The following is a 19,818-nucleotide window of genomic DNA, read 5'->3' as shown; positions in this document are numbered from 1 at the left end:
TGATCACTTTGTAGCTAGCTGCAGTCGGAGGGGAGCATGGAAAACACAGTGACTGCAAAGTTGCAGAATCACCAGAGCCTGTTCTCTATTTGTATGCGCTGTCTGTGAGTTCCTCGGGTCTTTTCAAACATATCCAATTTAATGTCTGCAGCTAAAACGCTGCCTCACCTGTGGTCTGCTGAGAGTTTAAAGTGGCCTGTATCTGTGCCCTGTTCAGCCAAACTGCAGTATTCAGAGACTGGGGAGAGGCCTGTAGTTCACCTGCTCTCACTGAGATATATTTGCAGTCGTGTGTTGACACATTATATCTTTGCTTTACAGCCCCGCTGTCCTCTTCACCATCTTCATCATCAGCTTTGACAAAGGTGAGTCTTCCTCTGTGTTCCTTTTCGTTCTCAATCACTGGAAGGGTTTAAATCCCCCGCAGACGTCTGCAGTGATCAGTGTGTTTGATGTTTTCAGAACAGAGAGATCAGACTGGGATCTGTGAGGGGCTTTGCTAAACATTATCTCATGTGTAGCTCACACTGAGCCATGCTTTTATATATCGTCCTATTCCTGTTACACACATTGTGTATCTGTCAGTGAGCATTCTGGATGTCTGCACTCCGGCTGGACATGACGTCCTGCTGCCCTGCATCTGCTCTGAGCTGCAGCGTTTATCTCAGAGGTTTGAGGTTCTTTGGGAGGACAGAGAAGGCAGAATCCTGTTGGACATCACTGATGGCAACACAGATGTTTGCTTTCAACATCAGACTTTTAGAGGGCAGGTTCAGAGCTTTCCTCATCTGTACATAGAGGGAAACGTCTCTGTCCTCCTGAAGAGCATCCAGATATCAGACAGCAATTTCTATAAGTGCATCATCCCACAGATGGACTTCAAGGTCATCGAGGTCACTGTGTCAGGTTGGTCGCACTCAGACTCCTCCCACAGCTCAGTGTGCTCGTATCACTGTGGTCAAACAAAACATCCAGGCAGGCATAATAAATGATGTCAAACAACCGTCAGAGATCTTATAGTTGGAGAATATCCAATTTCAGTGAAGCGATGTAAGCAACATTTTCCCATCTATGGCATGTGGTTTAGTTAATGTGCTCAAACAATACAGTTAAATTAGAACTCCTACCGATCACACTCCCCACAAACAGCATATAATCTTATAGCACTCAAAACTCTTCTGGTTCTTACAGTCAATAAAGAAGCATCTTCCCAGTGTGAAAAACTGCTTGGATTAATAATTCAGAAGTTTCTTTTCATTCTGAATCCTATGCCACATTATATCATTAGAAGATGTATAGGATGCAAGAAAAAGAAGTGATATCAAAGCTACTGCCTCGTGTGGTTTATCTTATTGCAGATAAATGTGTCTCCAAACCTGAGACGAATTTTTCTGGACCTTCATCTGGAGACATCAAGTCAATGCCGGGCCACCTGCATCTCACTACAAACCTCACATTTCTGATCTTTCTCATTAACTCTTAATGAAGCACGGTTTCCAACACAGACTGGTCGGTACTGTCATTCACTACTGCTGCTAGTGCAAAAAAAATCGTTAATCATTTTTTTGAGACTGCCAGTGTGTACGTAGGAGGGCAGGGTTTCATTTCACCTCTGAAATTTGCATATGAAGTAGGAGTTAAACACACCTGGAGTTCTGTGGTAGAGCCCAGCATTGGCATCTGGCATCCTACAGGACCCAACCCAAATCTTGTGGGAGCTAGTGGCCAGAAATAAACAGTGGGTTACAAGGGCCATGGTATTACAATGTGATGTTCAAGAAGTTTAAATGTATTTCTTTGAAATGTCTTTCGGGGTTTTCTGGGGGTTCTTTAAGCTGCTCTTGTTCATAATAATGTGATATTTGCACATCTGATTCATTTTTGATACATTCTGGTGTATTTTCATTTCAAAGCTGAGAGGTTTTTGTTGAGTTTGTTTTCATTTATTCTGCTCTTGTTTACTGTAACAACACATTCAAGCAATATGAACTTATCTCATCATACAGTATACAGTCACGTGACCGACTTGCTACCCTGGTGAGCAAAACATCAGACTCCCAGTAGTGGACAGTCAGTCGTACTGCTGGACAAAAGTTTTGTTTTTGTTCACCTGCCTCAGGCCAAGACAAATTGGATCATCTATCCATGGAGCAAAAATGAAGATATGAAGAGAAACTATCAATTCTGGGGTAACATCTCTACAAGAGCCCCAGTTTGATGATGTCTGCGTGTATCTTTTAGAGAATCGCTCACCTTACACAGCTGCCAGGTTGAAAGTTTTCATGTTATTTATTCTGCCTTCAATCAGTGCAGTGACTGTGAACAGAAACCCAATATCTCTGAAAGCATGCACACACACAAAATATTTATCACACAAAATGAACATATTCAATTATTAAAGCACAAAAAGATAAAGGGAAATTGGAGAAAAAAGAAGGTATAAGCAGGGGTGTTTCCAGGATTTCATAAATCGGGAAACATACAGCCGTGGGGTGGAGCACAAACCCACAGTCACCCCAAAAGTCATCGACATTGCATTTGTAATCTGGATACTTTAATGTCATATGATCATGGCTGACAAATTCTGCTTTTGAGTGAGCATCTATTTTTGTGCAAAGCTAACTGAACCTTGTGCTATGTTAACATAATGATACAATAATATCAGTAGATGGGAATACAAACTTTAGTATATTTTTTTTAATACTTCTAATTCTGATTATAATCAGCTTGAATGTGAAGAAAAAGAAGGAAAATAAAATATATATCTATTTTCTGTTGTCTTTATTGTAGAGGCTGATTTTGCAGCAAACTAACTAACAAACTAACCTGTTTATCCTGCACTAACTTGCAGAGGATTTCCATGCAAGCTTTAAATAACATAGTTAGTTCACCTCAGTTTGTTTAGCTGCATGTGTAACAATATGAAAAAACATGATGTCACATGCACACACCCAATATCTGATATATGACAAACTGCACACACACAGTTTGTGTGTTCACTGATGTTTTTTTTTTTTTTTAACTGATAGAAACGTTGCTTTTACAAATTATCTGCTACTTGAAAAAAGTTACTTCCTTTATGTTTGCTTAGCTTTAGCTAGGTAGATGCTTAGGTAGGGCAACCAAAACTTCCAGACACCTGCAGTATGTACGAAACTAAAATTACAAAAAACAACAACAATGGTGTTCTTTATTTCATTTCACCAGTTCACTCAGTTCGGCTGTAACACCAGGTGATGGCTATAGCATGAATAGTAGGCTGTCCCTCTTCATTTCATTTACATTTTATGGTTCATTTTATTTCCCCATGATCCTATTGGTCTCTTCCTTGTTAGAGATAACAGCACTGAGTCCATTCCATCTTTCTTTTTATGCGAGGCATTACTGAGAGTGCTGGAAGACAGTGAACTTGGTAAGATGTCTATGCTTTCTAAGTGTATTTTAGATTAACTGTATTCAAGTTTTACTTGGATAGTCACAGTCACCAGCAAAGCAGAGAAAAAAAGAGAAAAAAGCATGACAGGCACTAACAAGTTTGGAGTTTGTGAATGGATGAATGAGAATGATTGTGAGAGTTAGGTGAGAAAACAATGAAAAGATTCATCAAAAATAAAAAATAAAAAGCCCTTAGCTGACAGAAGCATTAGCTATTGTACTCAACATTGACCGCCACTTACTCGCTGTTTCTTAGTTTTTACCTATTTGAGCTCTTTTAACCCATTAACCCGAACCCTTGAGGAGCATTTTTAAAAATTCTGAAACAACTTATAGATAAAGCTGCTTTGAATAAAATGCAGAATTGGCAAAAGTACAGACATTGTGTACCTAGTTAATCTATAGAAGTGCAGATAGTACTGTTAAAAAATACTCCAGTAAAAGCTGATGGACTGATTTTACTCAAGTAAAAGTAAAAAAATTGCAGGCTCTGAAATGTACTCAAAGTAAGAAAGTAAAAAGTATCTCTTTGGAGGACGTTTCTATTTTGTACAAAGCTTGTGCTGTATTAACATAATAATAAAATAACATTTGAAGATGGGAATACAAACTTAAGTCTAATTTGTTTATTTTAATTGAATTCAGCTTGAATATAAAGAAAAAGAAGGAAATTAAAAATAGATTTCTATTTCCTGTTGCTACATTGTAGAGGGTGAGTTTGCCTCTAAACAGGAAAATGTGTACAGTCAGGGGTTAAAGTTGATTCAGCAAGTGGGTGAACCCTGAAACTGGCTGTAATGGCTCAGTGTGGGGAAAAGAATCATAACTCACAAGAATTTCTATTGAGAGCTTTTGGTAACAAAAAGCTTTTCTTTTGTGAGACAAGATGAGCAAACTCAAAGTATACGTTTTCAAAAATTATTAAAAGATTGAAGTTTCAAGTTTTGCACGGGACCATGGACTTCTCTGTCCAGTGGTCCAGACAGAGAAAGGGTACAACACCGAAGCAGTAAAAACACATCACGAATATTAATATTATTAGTTAAAATGTTGCGGAGGAGCCGTGATATACTTGTCTTTCCCTTATTTGGCACTGGGTCTGGTTTCCAGTCCTGTAATTTTCCACTAGCCTGGTATTGGATGGGTGTGGCATTTTCTTGCAACGCTCTATTGTATATTATCCTTGAAAACATAAATGTGACAAAAGATTATGATGTTATTGTGCCATCTTTTGGGACTGCTCTGCATTGTGTCTGTTTTATGGTGAAAGTCAGTTTCCATGAAATTAAATTCAATGATGTGCCAATTACTATCAATAACAATTCATTCCAGAGTGAATTTGCTTTATTACCCACTGTCAGACACAATTACAGCTAAGAGTCACTGTTTTTATAGTGTTAATTATTAATTACAGCAAGGAGCCAAAGCATTATCTTACTTACTGTATTTCTCTAGTTACTGTGTTTTTTCTAGTCTTAAGTGACAGTATCTGGGAGGTAGTGATTAGGTATATAAACGAGCATCTTCTGCAGGCGTTCACTAATCTGCAACAAACTGCATCTACAAATTGTGGAACAATATCGTAAGATTTCTGAATGTAAAATTACATGGATCAAATTTAATAGAAAAAATTGGATTTTGTATAAATTTATTATCACAGTACATAATATCGCCAAAAGATTCAGAGAATCTGAAGAAAACTCTGTCCAAATGACATGGTTAGAAATCAGTATTGGAACGCTTTCAGAAATCACTGTCTGTGAACACAGCTTACCCTGGTCTTCCACAAAAGCATTAAAACTCATCATCGTGGAGAGAAGAAGCTGTATGTGAACATTATCCAGAAACGCTGCTTCTCTGCACTAAAGCTCATTTTCTCAGTTTAAACCTTTGATATATTTTCTGGATTCTATTGTGATTAAAATAAGAGTTAATGAGATTTGCGAATCAAAATATTTTATTCACTACTATTTATTTGTTTAATTTACACATGGCTTGCCCCGCAAACTGTGACACTGTTACACTTATACTCAAACTGTGAGCTCTGTGGACGTTCTTTTTGCTACAGTTGAAAGCATGATTGCTTGACCTTCCTATCAGATGATTTATATTGTACATTTGTTTTTCTCTACAGTGTTGTTTTAGTGAACTGCACCTGCTTCTTAGACTCAAGATCAGATCTAGGTGAGGTCCTGGTTTGTAACCCTCCTCTTACTTCTGACTTCACAGTTTAGTCTTTCTTGATAGGCAGCTCACCTACATCACTGCTGGACTGCCTGTGAAGTCAGTGTATGTACAACTATTGTGTTTGATATGTCACAGTGAGTGGTTCGGTCCATGGTTTGGTGGGAGAAAATGTCCTGCTGACGTGCGTCTACACCAATAACTTCCCCCTCTCTTCTGGTACAAACAGGACAAACCTGTGTTTTACGTCATCGATGGCATGCTATCTGCTGAGTATCAGGACCAGATGTTCACAGGTCGAATACTGAGTTTTCCTGATCAGTACAAAGAGGGAAACTTCTCCATAATTCTGAAGAACATCCAGCTGTCAGAGAGTGGCTCCTACGACTGCTTCATCTCAATGGTGGGCTTAGTTCACCTCATCGTGTCAGGTTTGTAGCTCCCTCACACAGCTGTGCCTCATGTCATGCACAGCAGAATCTTTAAGAGTCACTCATATTAACCTGACTGATCCGGATCCTGTTTATGTTGCAGGAGCTGTCAATGCAACGACTCCTCTGACTCTGGTTGTGGTTCTTATTATTCTGCTTTCCTGTTGAAACCTTTATAGAAATGTCTCCTCAGCAAAATATCCTCCTGACTGTGTGTGTTGCAGTGGAGTCACTGTGATCTGTGATTTAAGTGTGTGCACAGAGTTGATGCTTGAGGGAAAAGCTGTATTTGTCCTCACAGCTCTGTTCAGATTGAAGATGTCTTCACACACTTTAGTTCGTTCGTTTTTGTATAATGACGGCCAGTCCTGCATAACTCTGCTGCTGTCTGAACTTCTGGAATTATTTATTTTACAAAAATATAAAGGTACTACACCATCTAACATGCTATTTAATGCCTGAAGGAACCCGTTTTGTTGATGACCAAATACTGTTGTTATTTATGGTTTAGTCTGTTTCATTTTAATATGTTTTAAATTCCTGTTTTCTGCTGTAAATGTCAAGCACAGCTCATAGTTTGTCAGTGTTTAAAGTGCATTTGAGGAGTGTGATGTTCTCTCATTCTGTCTTTATTCATCTATACACAGTATTTTCGGCTTGCTTCTGTTTCCATGCTATGCATTTCCCTTGTAGATCTCTGCTGTTTGCTGAGTCACATGACAATGAAAAAAACTTATAGATTACTTTTTGTGTGAACTGTAAAAAATAGAATTTTTTTCCAGCTTTCATTTTGTTCTGGTTGCAAAGATCAAAAAATGTCTTCCACTGTCACTCTTCTGCAAAGTGAAGAAAAGACTGAGAATCTGGAGAAAGTAAAGACAGCCATCCTTAAGTCTGTAAGTAAGTACTGAAACTGAAACAAAGCCTGAAAACACAGTGGGGCAAGCAGAACAGACAAAAGACTCGTGGAAGTTAACCACAATTTATACACATAGAAGGGCAAACAGGGAAACAAGACACAGCTTACCTAAATCACAGAGGACAACACGAGGGAAGCAAAACTAATAGCAAAGCAACTAACTGTAAAAATAAGACAGGAAGTGAGATAAAGGAGGAAACACGGACACATGAATGCAATACTGAGGGAAGACTCAAACACTAAACCAGCAAGAACTCAAGAAAAAAAGCAAGAGAAGTCACAGAGCACAACCCGGTAAAAGGACAAGGGTTTTAATAAAACGTTGATGATCTTTTTATGGCAACATGATGACATCAGTCTGTTAAGGTGTCACTGTGATGTTGTCAAATTGAAAAAATAAAAAGTGTGTTGTACAGCTGTTTCCATGCCTGTTAATATTATACTAAATATGTTTTCTTGAAAATTCCTTTCAAGGTGAACTTTGACCTTAGGCGCTAACAATACAGGTCAGGGTGAAACGATTATTACCGGTAATGTTCCCCAAGCCTAGTGTATTGTTGTTACGTTTTAAGGCAATCTATAAAAAAAAAAATGTGGATAAAGGGGTTTTACTGACTTTCACATTTGCTGTGACTTTGACCCGATTTTCACCAGAATTAGCTCAGCTGAAGCTGTTATTGGTATCTATAAGCACACAATATTTCAATACGATATCTTGAAAACTGTGGATGTTAGACAGACAAACAATCAAGCAGAATATTTAAATAAACAAAAGTCCAAAAACTGTGGATTAAATGACACATACAATGTAACTATACAGTAGCACAATGTTGCCTAAACTGTACAAGTCATAGGAAATTTACAAGATAATAAACTGTCTGATGATGTCATTATGAAGAATAGCATAGGTAAACAAAACAATATAAACAGTGACGTAAATTCACAGCAAGCCTCAGACGTGTTTAAAGGTTTCCTGCACACAAACACGCCTGACAAAAAACATGGAAAGAAAAAAAAATCACACCACCGTCTCTGAGTCAATCACATCTCTGCTTCCTTTCCACTGGTTTTTCACTCCAACCACCAGCACAGAGCACTCGGGTGTTACTTCAGTCTATCATAGACGGCTGTGACAGAAAGAACAAGGAAAAGGAAAATTTCCTCATCAGTGATGAAGCTTCTACTGTTCCACATAGTTCCATTCTGACTCCAAGGTTGTCAGAGTACATAAACAATGAAGGGGGGTGTTTTCATACCTTTGGCAGTTAAATTTGCATCTGACATCAGCAGCAGGACGTAATCACCTTCATGTGCGTCTCTCAGTGGTCGATTCTCTGCAGCTCGGTGGTGTTGCTGTGTCTGCTGTGCAGCTCGGGTGAGTCTAAGCTTTAAAATTTGTTTACTGTGATTCATTGGGGAGAAACGAGGACCTCAGAGTCCATCCAGCTCAGAGACTCTGACAGCTGTGAGATGAGATAAGTCCTGCTCTGAGTTTTTTAGAGGACAGAATAAAGATTTCAGTGAGTCTGTGAGCTTTTAAGGTGGACTTTTGAAGGCAGGATCTTTTGTTGTATTTATCCTACTCAGACCTGTTTTCAGTTCCCACTACTGAGACTTGTATCTGAGACTTGATCCCAGGTGTGGATCTCAGTGTGGAGCTCAGACCTCCAATCACAGCCACTGGGTTTGGAGTGGCTGTGATTGGAGGTCTGAAATGGTTCAGTTTGTATCCATTTCAGTGATGATAATGTTGTTACTGTTTGAGCGGTCTGCATGATTCAGTAGTTATAGTTATATTTCCTGAATGTACACAGTTCAGCTGAAGAAAGTATACAAGGCATGTACAGCAATGTACAGAGTGAAGAATAACTGGAGCCTTTCTGCAGATCTTTGTAATCAACATGAACATAAATCCCATAAACATATAGACAAGTCAGTTAGTGAAGCTGTAGGGAACACCGGCTCCCTTGATGCCTCCTGTGTGCATTTCAACCCTCAGTGGCATCAAATAATACACCCTAAAAAATTATTCAGGGGCTTAGTAAATATCATTATAATTCTAATTTAGATGACCTTGATTAAATCTTTGAAAATCACAAAAGTGTTATCTTGAGTTGAAAATACTGAAAAGAATGCTTAAATTTTCAACACCAGTTTTTGAGTTGAACTGAGCTCTTTTGTTCAAGTTTATTTAAAAGAAAAAAATTCTGTATTTGAAACACAGGGTGCATTATTTAAATCTACTCAATATATCTCATAGAAAGTACTCAAAATAACTGAGACACTGGTATTCATATTTATCATTGTCTTTAACTTTAATTATTAATGGTTCAAAATCAATATAATTTTGTCCCCCAATACTAACTTAAAACTTTGAGTAAGACTAATGACCTTTGGCATGTACCGCGCGCGAGGAGCATGGCCTCATGGGAGATTTTCTGCACGTTGAACGAGACAGACACACATCCACTGCAGACTTGGTAACGTTTTCAGGTAAGTGACCAATTCTTACATTAGCTGTCTTTATCCACACCGTTCTTTTATAACATGTTCTGAAGAAAGCGTTTGTCATGGTGGCTCACTTTTCGCAGCGTGTTTGTGCACGTTAATTTAAGTTTTCAACCCGTCTTCCAGTCAAGGCGGCGGGAAACCGCGCCCTTTTATCCTTTTACGTTCTGAGTCGCTATCTGCGTTCCGGGTAATTTGACCGGAATGTCCCGGTACCAGCGACCTGACCGTTTAATCGGGGGCATTTTAGGAACCACGTGAAAGCAGGTGTGCTCAGACATTTCTAGAAAATGGCCCTGTTGAGTCGCGGTGCGGGAGCTGCGGTAGTCACGCGGCCTGACTCACTCTGTCAGGTTGTTCAGGAGATGAACAGACGTCATCAATGGCTTTGGTAACTAAGAAGACCTGCCCGTGGAACAGTTCATAGCAGCAACCATGCTGCTTAGCTTTCTTGTTCTATGTGGGGTCTTTCAGAGCATATAAGACGCTGCTTTCAGCTTTGTCCCAAACAGGGCCAGTTTTTGAGAGAACGCTGAGAGGACCGCCCGGGTCAGCAGATTACCTCATCCAGGGCCGGTCCAAAGTACTATGGGGCCTTAAGTAAATTTAGACTCGGGGCCCTACTTCCTTTCAGATCCCAGAAAATAATGAAAAAAAAAAAAGCTTTGGTCCTTTGGGTCAAGCCAAAAGTACCATTATTTCCAGTATAGTTACTCCCAATTTACATAAATAAATGTTTATTTCAATCCAAGCTAAAATTTCTTATAAGAGATTGATGTTATGGCAGATTACTCAGTGACATGTTTTGTAATGATAAAGTTTTGATTTGTATTTTTTCAGCACCATCTTCACCACCAGGAGAAAAAAATCTGCATCAACTACAAAGTAAAGCAGGTAATTTTACTCAGAGGACTTGATGTGTTAAATTTTGGAATGATATGATATTGTTTTATACAAGCTGAGTAGTGGATGGTGATACCACCTAAATATTTATACTGGTTTTGTGGTGGGTCATACAAATGCCAAATCTAAATTTTGAGAATTTTTCAGTTCGGTAAATATATTGATGTGTTCATGGTCTGTCATCTAGTGTCACCATACTATCTTTTTATTTATACAGCGTGGTGATGTGATTCAGATTATTTCAATGTGGTTAAGTATTGTACTTTGTTCCATGTTGACTTATTTGTAAGTTGTATCCTCCACCTGAATTGGTAGTGAGTATTGGTTATTCAATCAGTTAATCATACAAAAACTGTGTAAATATGGTTATACACCATTCTGTCATCTTCATACTGTGAGACATATTTTCTCACAATTTTTTAGGTCACAGGTGATGAGATGGCAGTGTAAACTTTGCAAACATGAGGAGTCATCAAAAGTGTCACTACTCAAACATTATCGAGTGAAACATGGTACATTTGGTCATGGCTATTCCATACCCTGTCTTCATTTGAATTGTCCTTGCTCTTTTAACTGAATGAGGAATGAGGAATCTGAATCAAAACCAGAATGGTTCTAATCAAAACCATTCCCAAGCCTAGGGAACAATGAATGCTAGTAATTTCCGTTCACTTAACTTGTTTTAGGCTAAGCTAATGTAACCTGACTGAAGAATGACTGGGCTGATTGCAAAGTGCCTTTATCTCACTTATCTAACTCTGGAGCACATAACGACAGACTAGATTTTACTGAAGAGTAAAGAGTGAAGAGTAATTTAATATTTTTATGAAACGTTGGTTACGTATTGTAACCCCAGATTCTATGAGTATAGGCGCAGCCCTTTAAGTGGGTATTCCCCTTGTGCGCGCAGCACTGAAGTATTTTAGTCCACGCCCACCTGCTGTGTGGGCCTCACCCTGGTCTAGTATAAGTTACGGTGAGACCAGGAAATCGGCTCTACCGTTTTTCTTCAGCCAGCCAGAAGATGTCCAGCGAGACCATCCGTCTGTGTCCATCCTGCCAGACCGGCTACATCATATCGTATGACCGACATGCCGTCTGCGTGGGCTGCCTCGGTCCTCACCATGCGGACCTCGCCCTCACACCTTAATCCTATTGCTGTTCCTGTTAGCTCCTCCCGCCAGAGGAAAAGCAGCGGAGGTCAGCCTTTTTCAAGGCTGATGCTGAGGAGGCGTTCCCGCTAAGAGAGAGGTACTCGCTGGAAGAAGCCATCGAGTTCTTCGATAGTGGGCCGGAATTGGATGATTCCACCCACCGTGAGGAAAACGGCAGTGGTGGCAGCTCCACTGCCTCTGAGCTGGGCAGCCTGGCGACAGAAGGGAGGCGGATGAGCGGACGCTCATCCACCCCTGGCCTTCACATGTCGGCGAGGACGCCGCTCCCAGTTGTTGGTGCGCTGCTCCTGGATCTGCCTGGCATCATCCAGGAGGCAGCTGGTGAGAAGGGACTTCCCGTCCCTCAGCCTGCTCCACCCCCATCGGATGATCTGGAGGGAAGGTATGGCTCCGTTGCCCAGATCCCATCTGGCCTCAGTTCCCGGCGGTGATGACCTACCTCTCTGAGGCAGCAGCAGAGCCAGCGAAGATTAGAGCGCCGGTCTCTACCTAGGGCTTCACAGAGGGCTTCACAGACTGGAGTTTTCCGCCTGTTCCCCCTCTAGAGCCGAGCCTCGCTTCAGTTTTCGGCACCAAAATGACCAAGGTCGTTGGACAGCGACCGGCCCATCCCGCCAAACTTGACCAGCTGATAGCAAGGTTCACTGATCGCGCACATCAATGCACTGTTCAGTCAGCTGCAGTGACTAACAACACTGCCTTGCTAGCGTTTGTCATCTCCAGGAAGGTGGAGGAAGCAGAGCTGCCAGAGGAGCTGAAAGGCTTTCTCTGTAAAGCCGCTGACGCGATTCTGAATATGTGCGCCACTTCAGCAGTGTGTTCCTCTCGCATCGCTGCCTGGCAGACGATGGTTCAGAGGGCAACCTGGCTCCGCCTCTTCCCTCCAAGATTATACAATCTCACAGGGAAATAGTGCAAGCAATTCATAACATAAAATTTAGAAGCTTAGTGGAAGATAATACTTTATGTTAAGGCTTTAGTCTGCATACTGAACAACTCCACTTATATGGATTTATGTCTGGATGAGTAAATTAATCTTTTGCATGTTAGAAAATAAGGTCCAGGTTGCAAAAAATGGTAGTTCCACTTAAAGATTTTTTTTTTGATTGAATCAGAATTTTGGCCTTCAGATTTTTTTGTCCTTGGTTTTTTGTCCTCTCCCATCCAGGTCAGTGCAGAGTTTCATAGGATCACGACCCTGAACCTTGAACCAAAGTTCATGTCATCGTTGGACTTGTATTCATCCAAACTCCTGTCCTTGTTTCAAGCCAAGAAAGGTGCTGCTGGACAACGCCACAGGGCACAGTTAAACCTTCTGCTTCAAGTAAGGAAGATTGCATTTTCTAACCACAAAAACGTTCCAACACAGCACTGAAGAGGCCCTTCCACTAAAAACGGCTTTTCTTAGGTTTCTGTTCAATATTTTAGCTCCACAGGTGTTCTTACCTTGATGGTGGGTGTGAAAACAGGTCAACAACAGAAAAAAATTGTTATGTTTAAGCTAGAAATGGTAAGTCATGTTTTAAATGTGCAAATTTTGCCTCAGTTGAGACTTCCTGTTTTACAGAGTGGAAATTCCATCGAGAAAAAACGAGAAGTCATCATCAGATGTCTCATTGACCATCTGGGAGAGGATCCAAGTGCCTTAATCAAAACCTTTGAGGTTGGTGCAATAAATCTGTTTTAGGAATATTAGTAGTTTATTTTAGCTTGTGAGATCATAGAAAAGTTTTAAGATACTGTTCTAAAGAAAAAAAAAACACTTCAAAGCATACAAAAGAATAGCATTTGCTCAAAGATTTTGGAGCACAGTGTCCACATATTATGAGTACCGGTAATGTCATACAAATGAAACTTTTTGTTTCAATGTTTGGAAATATGTGAGCTGAAAACAGTTCTTTCTCTTTTTAAAGGACGGTGCTGATGCTGTCTTTGTTGAAGAGGCTTTGGCTGAGGAGGTGATGAAGATTTACCTGCTGCAGAATCAAGACAGGTCAGGCGAACCTACTGATGTGGGTATTGTTATTGAAGGCGTTACTGTTCTGGGCAAACTTGGGAATCTGAGCAAAGCCTGTTGCTATCTTTTGGGACTGTGCTATGCTCTGGATCTGAAATACCCCAAGAATTTCACAGGCACATTTGAAGCATTTCAAAAAGTGTTCATGGAGCTGGATCCAGGAAACCTTTCTGTCAAGGTTCAAAGACTGAAAAATGACCTCTGTTCATTGTAGACAAAATTTCACAGGGCTGTTCTTAAAGTGTTAGACTTGTTAAGTGACATGTAATGCTCATCAAAAGGTTCAGTTGCGACATTACATTGTGTTGACATTCCTGTTCATAAATAATGTTTGTACCATAAACTGTGTTTGTATGTGTGTATTAACTTTTCCAGATTCACATTAAGGTGAACATACAGAAGAGAGTATCTTCTGTATGTTTTTTTTTTTTTCTTTTCGCAATCCTTTTTGAAACCTTTTTATTTAAATTATGGATGTTTTTTGGTCACTCTTTAGTTATAATCTTCCCAATTTTTTGGACTCAAAATAAGATGTTCAAAAACTATGTCACAGTGCAAATGTTTTTTTGTTTTTTTTCAGGATTTATATTTTTTTGGGATCTTAATTTTATTTTTGTCATTTGACCTTTTCTGAAAAGGTTAAAGCACTGCGTTCACTTGAGCCACTTTTATTCTTTGTATGGCAGGTACATTTTTCTTGTTGTTAGCATCAATATGCCAGTTTTACAGAGTTTTATCAAGCATGCCAATTTGGATGCAATTTTATTATATAAGGCTGTTGTGACTGAAATTTTATCCAAGTTTTATCCACTGAATGTAGAACAGATTTCAGCTCACTGTGTTCAGAGAAGGAATCTGCTAAATGTGTGATTCACAAAAAAGCTGTTTAAAATAAATCATTGTGAACAATGTTGAACTGATGTGGTTCTTTTTTCCTGTGTTTGTGTGTGTGTGTTTGTGTGTGTGTGTGTGTGTGTGTGTGTACACACACACACACGTACACACACACACACACACACACACTTAATTGTAATTAACGTTTTTGCTTAAGTTAACTTAAAAATATTAAGTAAATTGAACCATTATTTAAAAACAAATAATTGTAATGGTGTAGGTTAAATGTGCCAAGCATTTCAGCATTTCCTAATTAATATTTTATGTAGTTTGAACTTTTGGTTACTGTTGTTTTAACTTACATTTTCAAGTGTATTTACTCAATTTTGTATGTTACTGTAACATCTTTAATTGTTCATAACAACTTATTCCATTTTAGTTGGATTTACTCAATAAGGTGTATTTAAGAGATGTGATTGTTTTTGCATTTACTCATTATTTTTGAGTGTAAAAGTGTTGCACCAAAATATTTAAGTAATTATCAGTTTTAGTTCTTAGAGTGTATTACTGCAGTTATTTTTTCCCCGTTTTTTGTAAAATGATACATTTAAAAGCTATATTATTAACATCAATCATTATATTTTAGCACTAAAAATGTAAATTAGATTAAAGAGCTTGTGCATGCTGGTGGGTGGTCGTCTGACACACTGGTTAAGGACATTACATCAGAAATAGACTAGGAGTGTAGACGGTTGGTGCTACAGACAAACATATTTCTTGGTTCCACATTGCTTCCTGTCATTACTCCACATTAAGAGACAGTTTGTAGTGTAGTGTGGACACAGGGATGGTTTAAATATAACTGCCTCCATCAAACTGTGTCCCCCGTCTATTTTAAAAACCAATTTTAGGATATTATCAGGAAGTTGGCTGTTTATTGCTTTATACATATTTTTGGAGTTAAAAATGAATTGGTGAGTGAATTTAAGTGTTTTTTTATTTTTAAGAATCATTCATTATGATCTCTCTAACCAAAGTTTTGGATTTTCCTTGTCCTTTTTTGTAACATAGATAATGATGATAGAGAGATTTTATAAATACTGCTCCAAAGCCACACTATCCAGTTCTTACTGGTGGATCTCGAGATGTTTACAGGACAGATGCGATCATCTCCCCAGCAGGTTCTGGGTCTACCCCAGGGTCTCGTCCATTTGGGTTTGCCCAGAACAAAATCTAACAAAACCACCTCACCTGTCTGCTTTCAATGCACAGAATGTGCGAGATTGAGGTTTCCAGATTGTTTTATCAAGAATGTCTTCATGTTTACAAACCCTGTGAAACTGGCCTCTCTGCACATTTAGAGAAATTCAAGAGGGTTTGCTGAGTTCTTCACTTTGCACACAGTGAGCTAAAGCACAGAGCTGTGGTGAAGCTGTGCACAGGTAACCTGTAACTCACCTGTCCTGTCGTCCTGCAGCCAGCAGCCAGTCTGTGAGGACCGACTTCATCGGTGGTGAGGTCCTGCTGCCCTGCGTCTACTCTGAAAAGCTGTCCGAGCCGGTCACTGCCTTCTGGAGGGACAAGGATGACAAAGTTGTGTTGGACATCATCGAAAGCAAAGAGCATAAAATAGATCCAAAGTTTAAAGGTCGTGTGGTCAGCTTCCCAGACCAATACAAGACTGGAAACCTCTCCATCCTCATAAAGGGCCTGAGGGCGGACAACGCCGGCCCGTACAATTGCAACATCCCCAAAGTGGACTATCAGACCAAGATGACTCTGAAGGTCACAGGTCAGTTTGGCAGCACGAGCACTTCATTAGGAACACCTCAGTGTTTGTGCAGCAGCAGCAGAAAAGGATAAGCTGCAGTGATTAGTGAGTAGAAATGGATGGATGAAGGTCAGACAGTCAGGACAGGTTTCCTTTTTAAGTCTGATTTACTGCAGAAACTGTTCACAGTAAGTGTCGATGAAGCCTCAAGCTCACAAAGAGTTGACTGCTGCACAAAAAGCCTCCTTATGAATCCACTCCCCCTCCCACTAAATGCACAGTGGAGGGGTTAATCAGCAGCATATTTAAGACTATCCCACAGAAACTGTTCTGGCTCTTTTGTAACCATATGTAGAAAAAATAGACATTAGATCCTATTTGAAGACATAGCAGCAGGCAAATGTGGAAGGTGGACAAACGTTAACAGATTAAATTTTCATGAGTGGAACCAAATGATCCTTTAGCAGGTGTGGGTGTTTTGTATGATTGTTGTTCAGTTTGTGATCAAACTCAGTCTGCTTAAAGATGTTTTCTTGCTTGTTTTTGTTTGTTTCTAATCGATCCGATCATCAGTCGATCAGTATTTGAGTGTGAGGTTCAGCTAAAGAGCTGCAGTAGTGTTAAAAGCAGAGTGAAAAAACAGGAAACATCTGAACTAATGGTCAAAGGATGTGTTTTTTTTACTGTGTTAGCACCAGACAGAGATCGCACTGCGGGTGATCTGCTGTGATCTGCAAGCTGTACAGAAACAAAGTAGCTGAATGTTTCTATTTTTTTACATCAGCAGCAGCAATGTTTCAGAGATTCCTATATGAATGCCCATAATTTTCAGATTTAGGCTTCCTTCCTTAAAATCAAACAACTTAGTGTTTCTTTATGTTCAGTTCTTATTAAACTGATGATTGTTTTTTTTGTGTTGCAGTGAAACCTGCTGTTAAAATAACGACTCCACATCCTGAGCCTCCTACGACTCGTGGTGCAGCAGTGACGACCTCCAAACACCACCTTTCTCTCCTCTCTGCCCCTCTGCTTGTGCTCTTCAGCTCTTTAAAGTAGGCAAAGAGGACTTGTTGTTGTGCTTCTCTGTTTAAGGATAGTCTTCATGCCTTGTTTAAATAACCTTTTATTAACAAAATGACAGTTGACACCTAAAATATGCCGTTTGTTATATTTACCACCACTGCTGCTGTTTCTAAAACAAATATGTGAAAATATCCTCAAGGCTGGCAGCCTGAGCACCTTATAAACAATCGTTAAGCTTCACTTGGTTTAGAATAGAAATAGAAACATCCTTTATTTTCCCTCATTGGGCCAATTCTGGTAGGACTTTATGTTTACCTACATATTTTACATTTAAGCGGTCTTTATGGGAGCTCAAATATGCAAACCTCAGATGTGTGTGAAACTTTAAAGGTGGCACAAAGAGCTGAACCAATTTATAAGAGGGGAAAACTTGACTGATTTTAAGGGTTTTTTTGTTATCAAACCAAAACAAGACACTTGAAGCTATTTTGACATTTTTTGCTCATATCAGTTAATCCAAATGTTGTATTGCTTCCATTGTCACTGATTTACTTCACTTTGTGTGTTCTCGCAACTTTTATACCTTAGATTTTATCTGTCAGTATTTTATATGGTTTATTTATTAGCTTGTTTAATTTTTACAGTTTCCTAATATTTATTTTTAGAATGTAGTTGTAAAGTAGTAACAAGAAACAGTGTTTATTACTTAGTACTAATAATATTTGGCTTTTGCGTTCTGTAAAAGTGGAAAATGTAGGGGGAAAAAAACTCTCCCTCTTTTGTTTTTATTCATTTTTTTCTGTTTTCAACAATGAATCATTCACCTTTACTTCTTTCATTGTGTTGTTAGCAAATAGTTCTAAAATTCAGCTAGAGCTTTTCTTTAAAACACACGTTAGGATGATTTAAAGTCTTTTGAACACAACCCAAACTTTACAGGTACTAACTGTAATGGGAGTGAAAGTATTTAAATGTGTCAGAAGGTCTTAATCAAAAGTTTAAGTTAATTGTTTTTCTTTAATTTAATACTTACGGATGTCATTAAAATCTTTCTCAGTGACTTTTCAGACATCTGATTTCTTTACGTTATAAAAACAAAAGTGACGCAGTTGAAATCTCACCAGAGATCACACTGAGCTGAAGTTTAAGCTTTCAGCCTCGTGGTGCCATCATGTGATCATATCAAAAACCAAACACAACAAACATGTACGAGATGCTTTTTTTAATTGGTGTTCTGGAGGATTATCGCCATCTGCTGGATCCTGTAAGAAACAACTCTGACCTGTGAGAGATTAATAACAGATCAGTGGTCTTTAGAGTCTTCTTCTTCTGTTCTCATTGAGCATCACTTTGGCCTTCATAACAAAGCAAGTCGCTGTTACACCCCAGTCCATTTATTTAAGAGAAAAACCAAGAAATAATATTGATATTTCTCATGTGTACATATTTCTACTAAATATGTTTCAGTTTTTCTGTTAGTTTTTTGCTCCAAATACATACATCCTGATGTCTTTGGACAACTGATCTGGCAGTAGCATAGGCACACTTAAAATTTCTTCGGAAATTTTAGCTTTCTAGATAGCGAAAATTTACAAAGCTTTCACTTTCACTCCACATTAAATGTAATTATATGATTTATTTATTACATTTAATGTGGAGTGAAAGTGTGCTTTGTCTCTAGGGGCCACCATAAAAGTATTTAGTCTTTAAATAAAGAAAGAGTCCAGCTCAGTCTGTGTTCGAGGCCTCGCTCCTATCAAGGATTCAGTAGGAGGAAGATGAGGAGCGTGAGGCTGGTGGTGAGATGAAGGTAACCTGCCGTGAAGCTGGAGTCTGCAGATGAAGGTCCTGGAGTCCTCTGAGCTTCAGACACGCAGTGATCTGCATCAGGAGCAAAGAGCAGAGGAGCTCAGAGGGACACGACAACAAAGCTGTGAACATGCTCAGAGAGGAGGAGGAGCTAACCTGACACAGTGAGCTGGATAGTCTCCTTGAGCTTCAGCTGTGGGATGAAGCAGGTGTAGCTGCGGCTGTCTGACAGCTGCAGGTGCTTCAGGAGGATGGAGAAGTTTCCCTGGTTACAGGTGTGAGGAAAGCTCTGCACTCGCCCTCTGAACAGGTGATGCTGGAAGCGAACATAAGGGCTGCTGAGGATGATGTCCAGCACAGTCCGGTCCTCTCTGTCCCTCCAGAAAACACCGACTTTGTGAGGCAGGCGCCGCAGCTCGGGGCAGACGCACTGCAGCAGGACTTCACCTCCAACCGGGGCGCACACATGCACCACACTGCTCACTGACAGACACACAAACACAACAGCAAGCATCGAGACCATGCTGAGGGAGGTTACCTGACACGTAATCTCAGAAAAACGTAACGTGGGGTCGACACAGACCTTAATGGATGAGTGACATGGAAGGTTATAGTGTAGCGTTAAAAGGGGTTTCGTATGTTACAACGTAGATTTCCCACACCAGCTTAGATCACACTTAAATCAGCTGAGAGACATAATCTCTCCAGTGTGTCTTGGATCTGCACTACAGACTTTGCAAAGGAGGACATACCTGAAAAATCTCGTCTAGGAGGAGTCAGAGCAGCATCCAGTCGGATGCCTGAACAAA

General features: G+C 39.7%; 1 protein-coding gene across 1 annotated transcript; it reads right to left on the bottom strand.

Moving 5' to 3' along the window:
• Window positions 1-18,578: 18,578 nt before the first annotated feature.
• LOC101487160 (CD276 antigen homolog) lies at window positions 18,579-19,532 on the bottom strand. Its single transcript, XM_076880122.1, has 2 exons — window positions 19,166-19,532; window positions 18,579-19,081 (listed from the first exon to the last, which is right to left on the bottom strand). The coding sequence occupies exons 1-2, from the start codon at window positions 19,530-19,532 to the stop codon at window positions 18,957-18,959; spliced, it is 492 nt and encodes a 163-aa protein (XP_076736237.1). The 3' UTR covers window positions 18,579-18,956.
• Between the last annotated feature and the right edge of the window lie 286 nt (window positions 19,533-19,818).

Source organism: Maylandia zebra, linkage group LG23 (genome assembly GCF_041146795.1).
Source record: "Maylandia zebra isolate NMK-2024a linkage group LG23, Mzebra_GT3a, whole genome shotgun sequence".
NCBI lineage: Eukaryota > Metazoa > Chordata > Actinopteri > Cichliformes > Cichlidae > Maylandia > Maylandia zebra.
This window is presented reverse-complemented; position numbering and strand designations above follow the sequence as displayed.

Coding starts and splice junctions, on each gene's coding strand:
- LOC101487160 (XM_076880122.1), bottom strand. CDS start 19,532: ATGGTCTCGATGCTTGCTGTTGTGTTTGTGTGTCTGTCAGTGAGCAGT. Junction 19,082..19,165: donor TATCCAGCTCACTGTGTCAG/GTTAGCTCCTCC, acceptor CTCCTGATGCAG/ATCACTGCGTGTCTGAAGCT.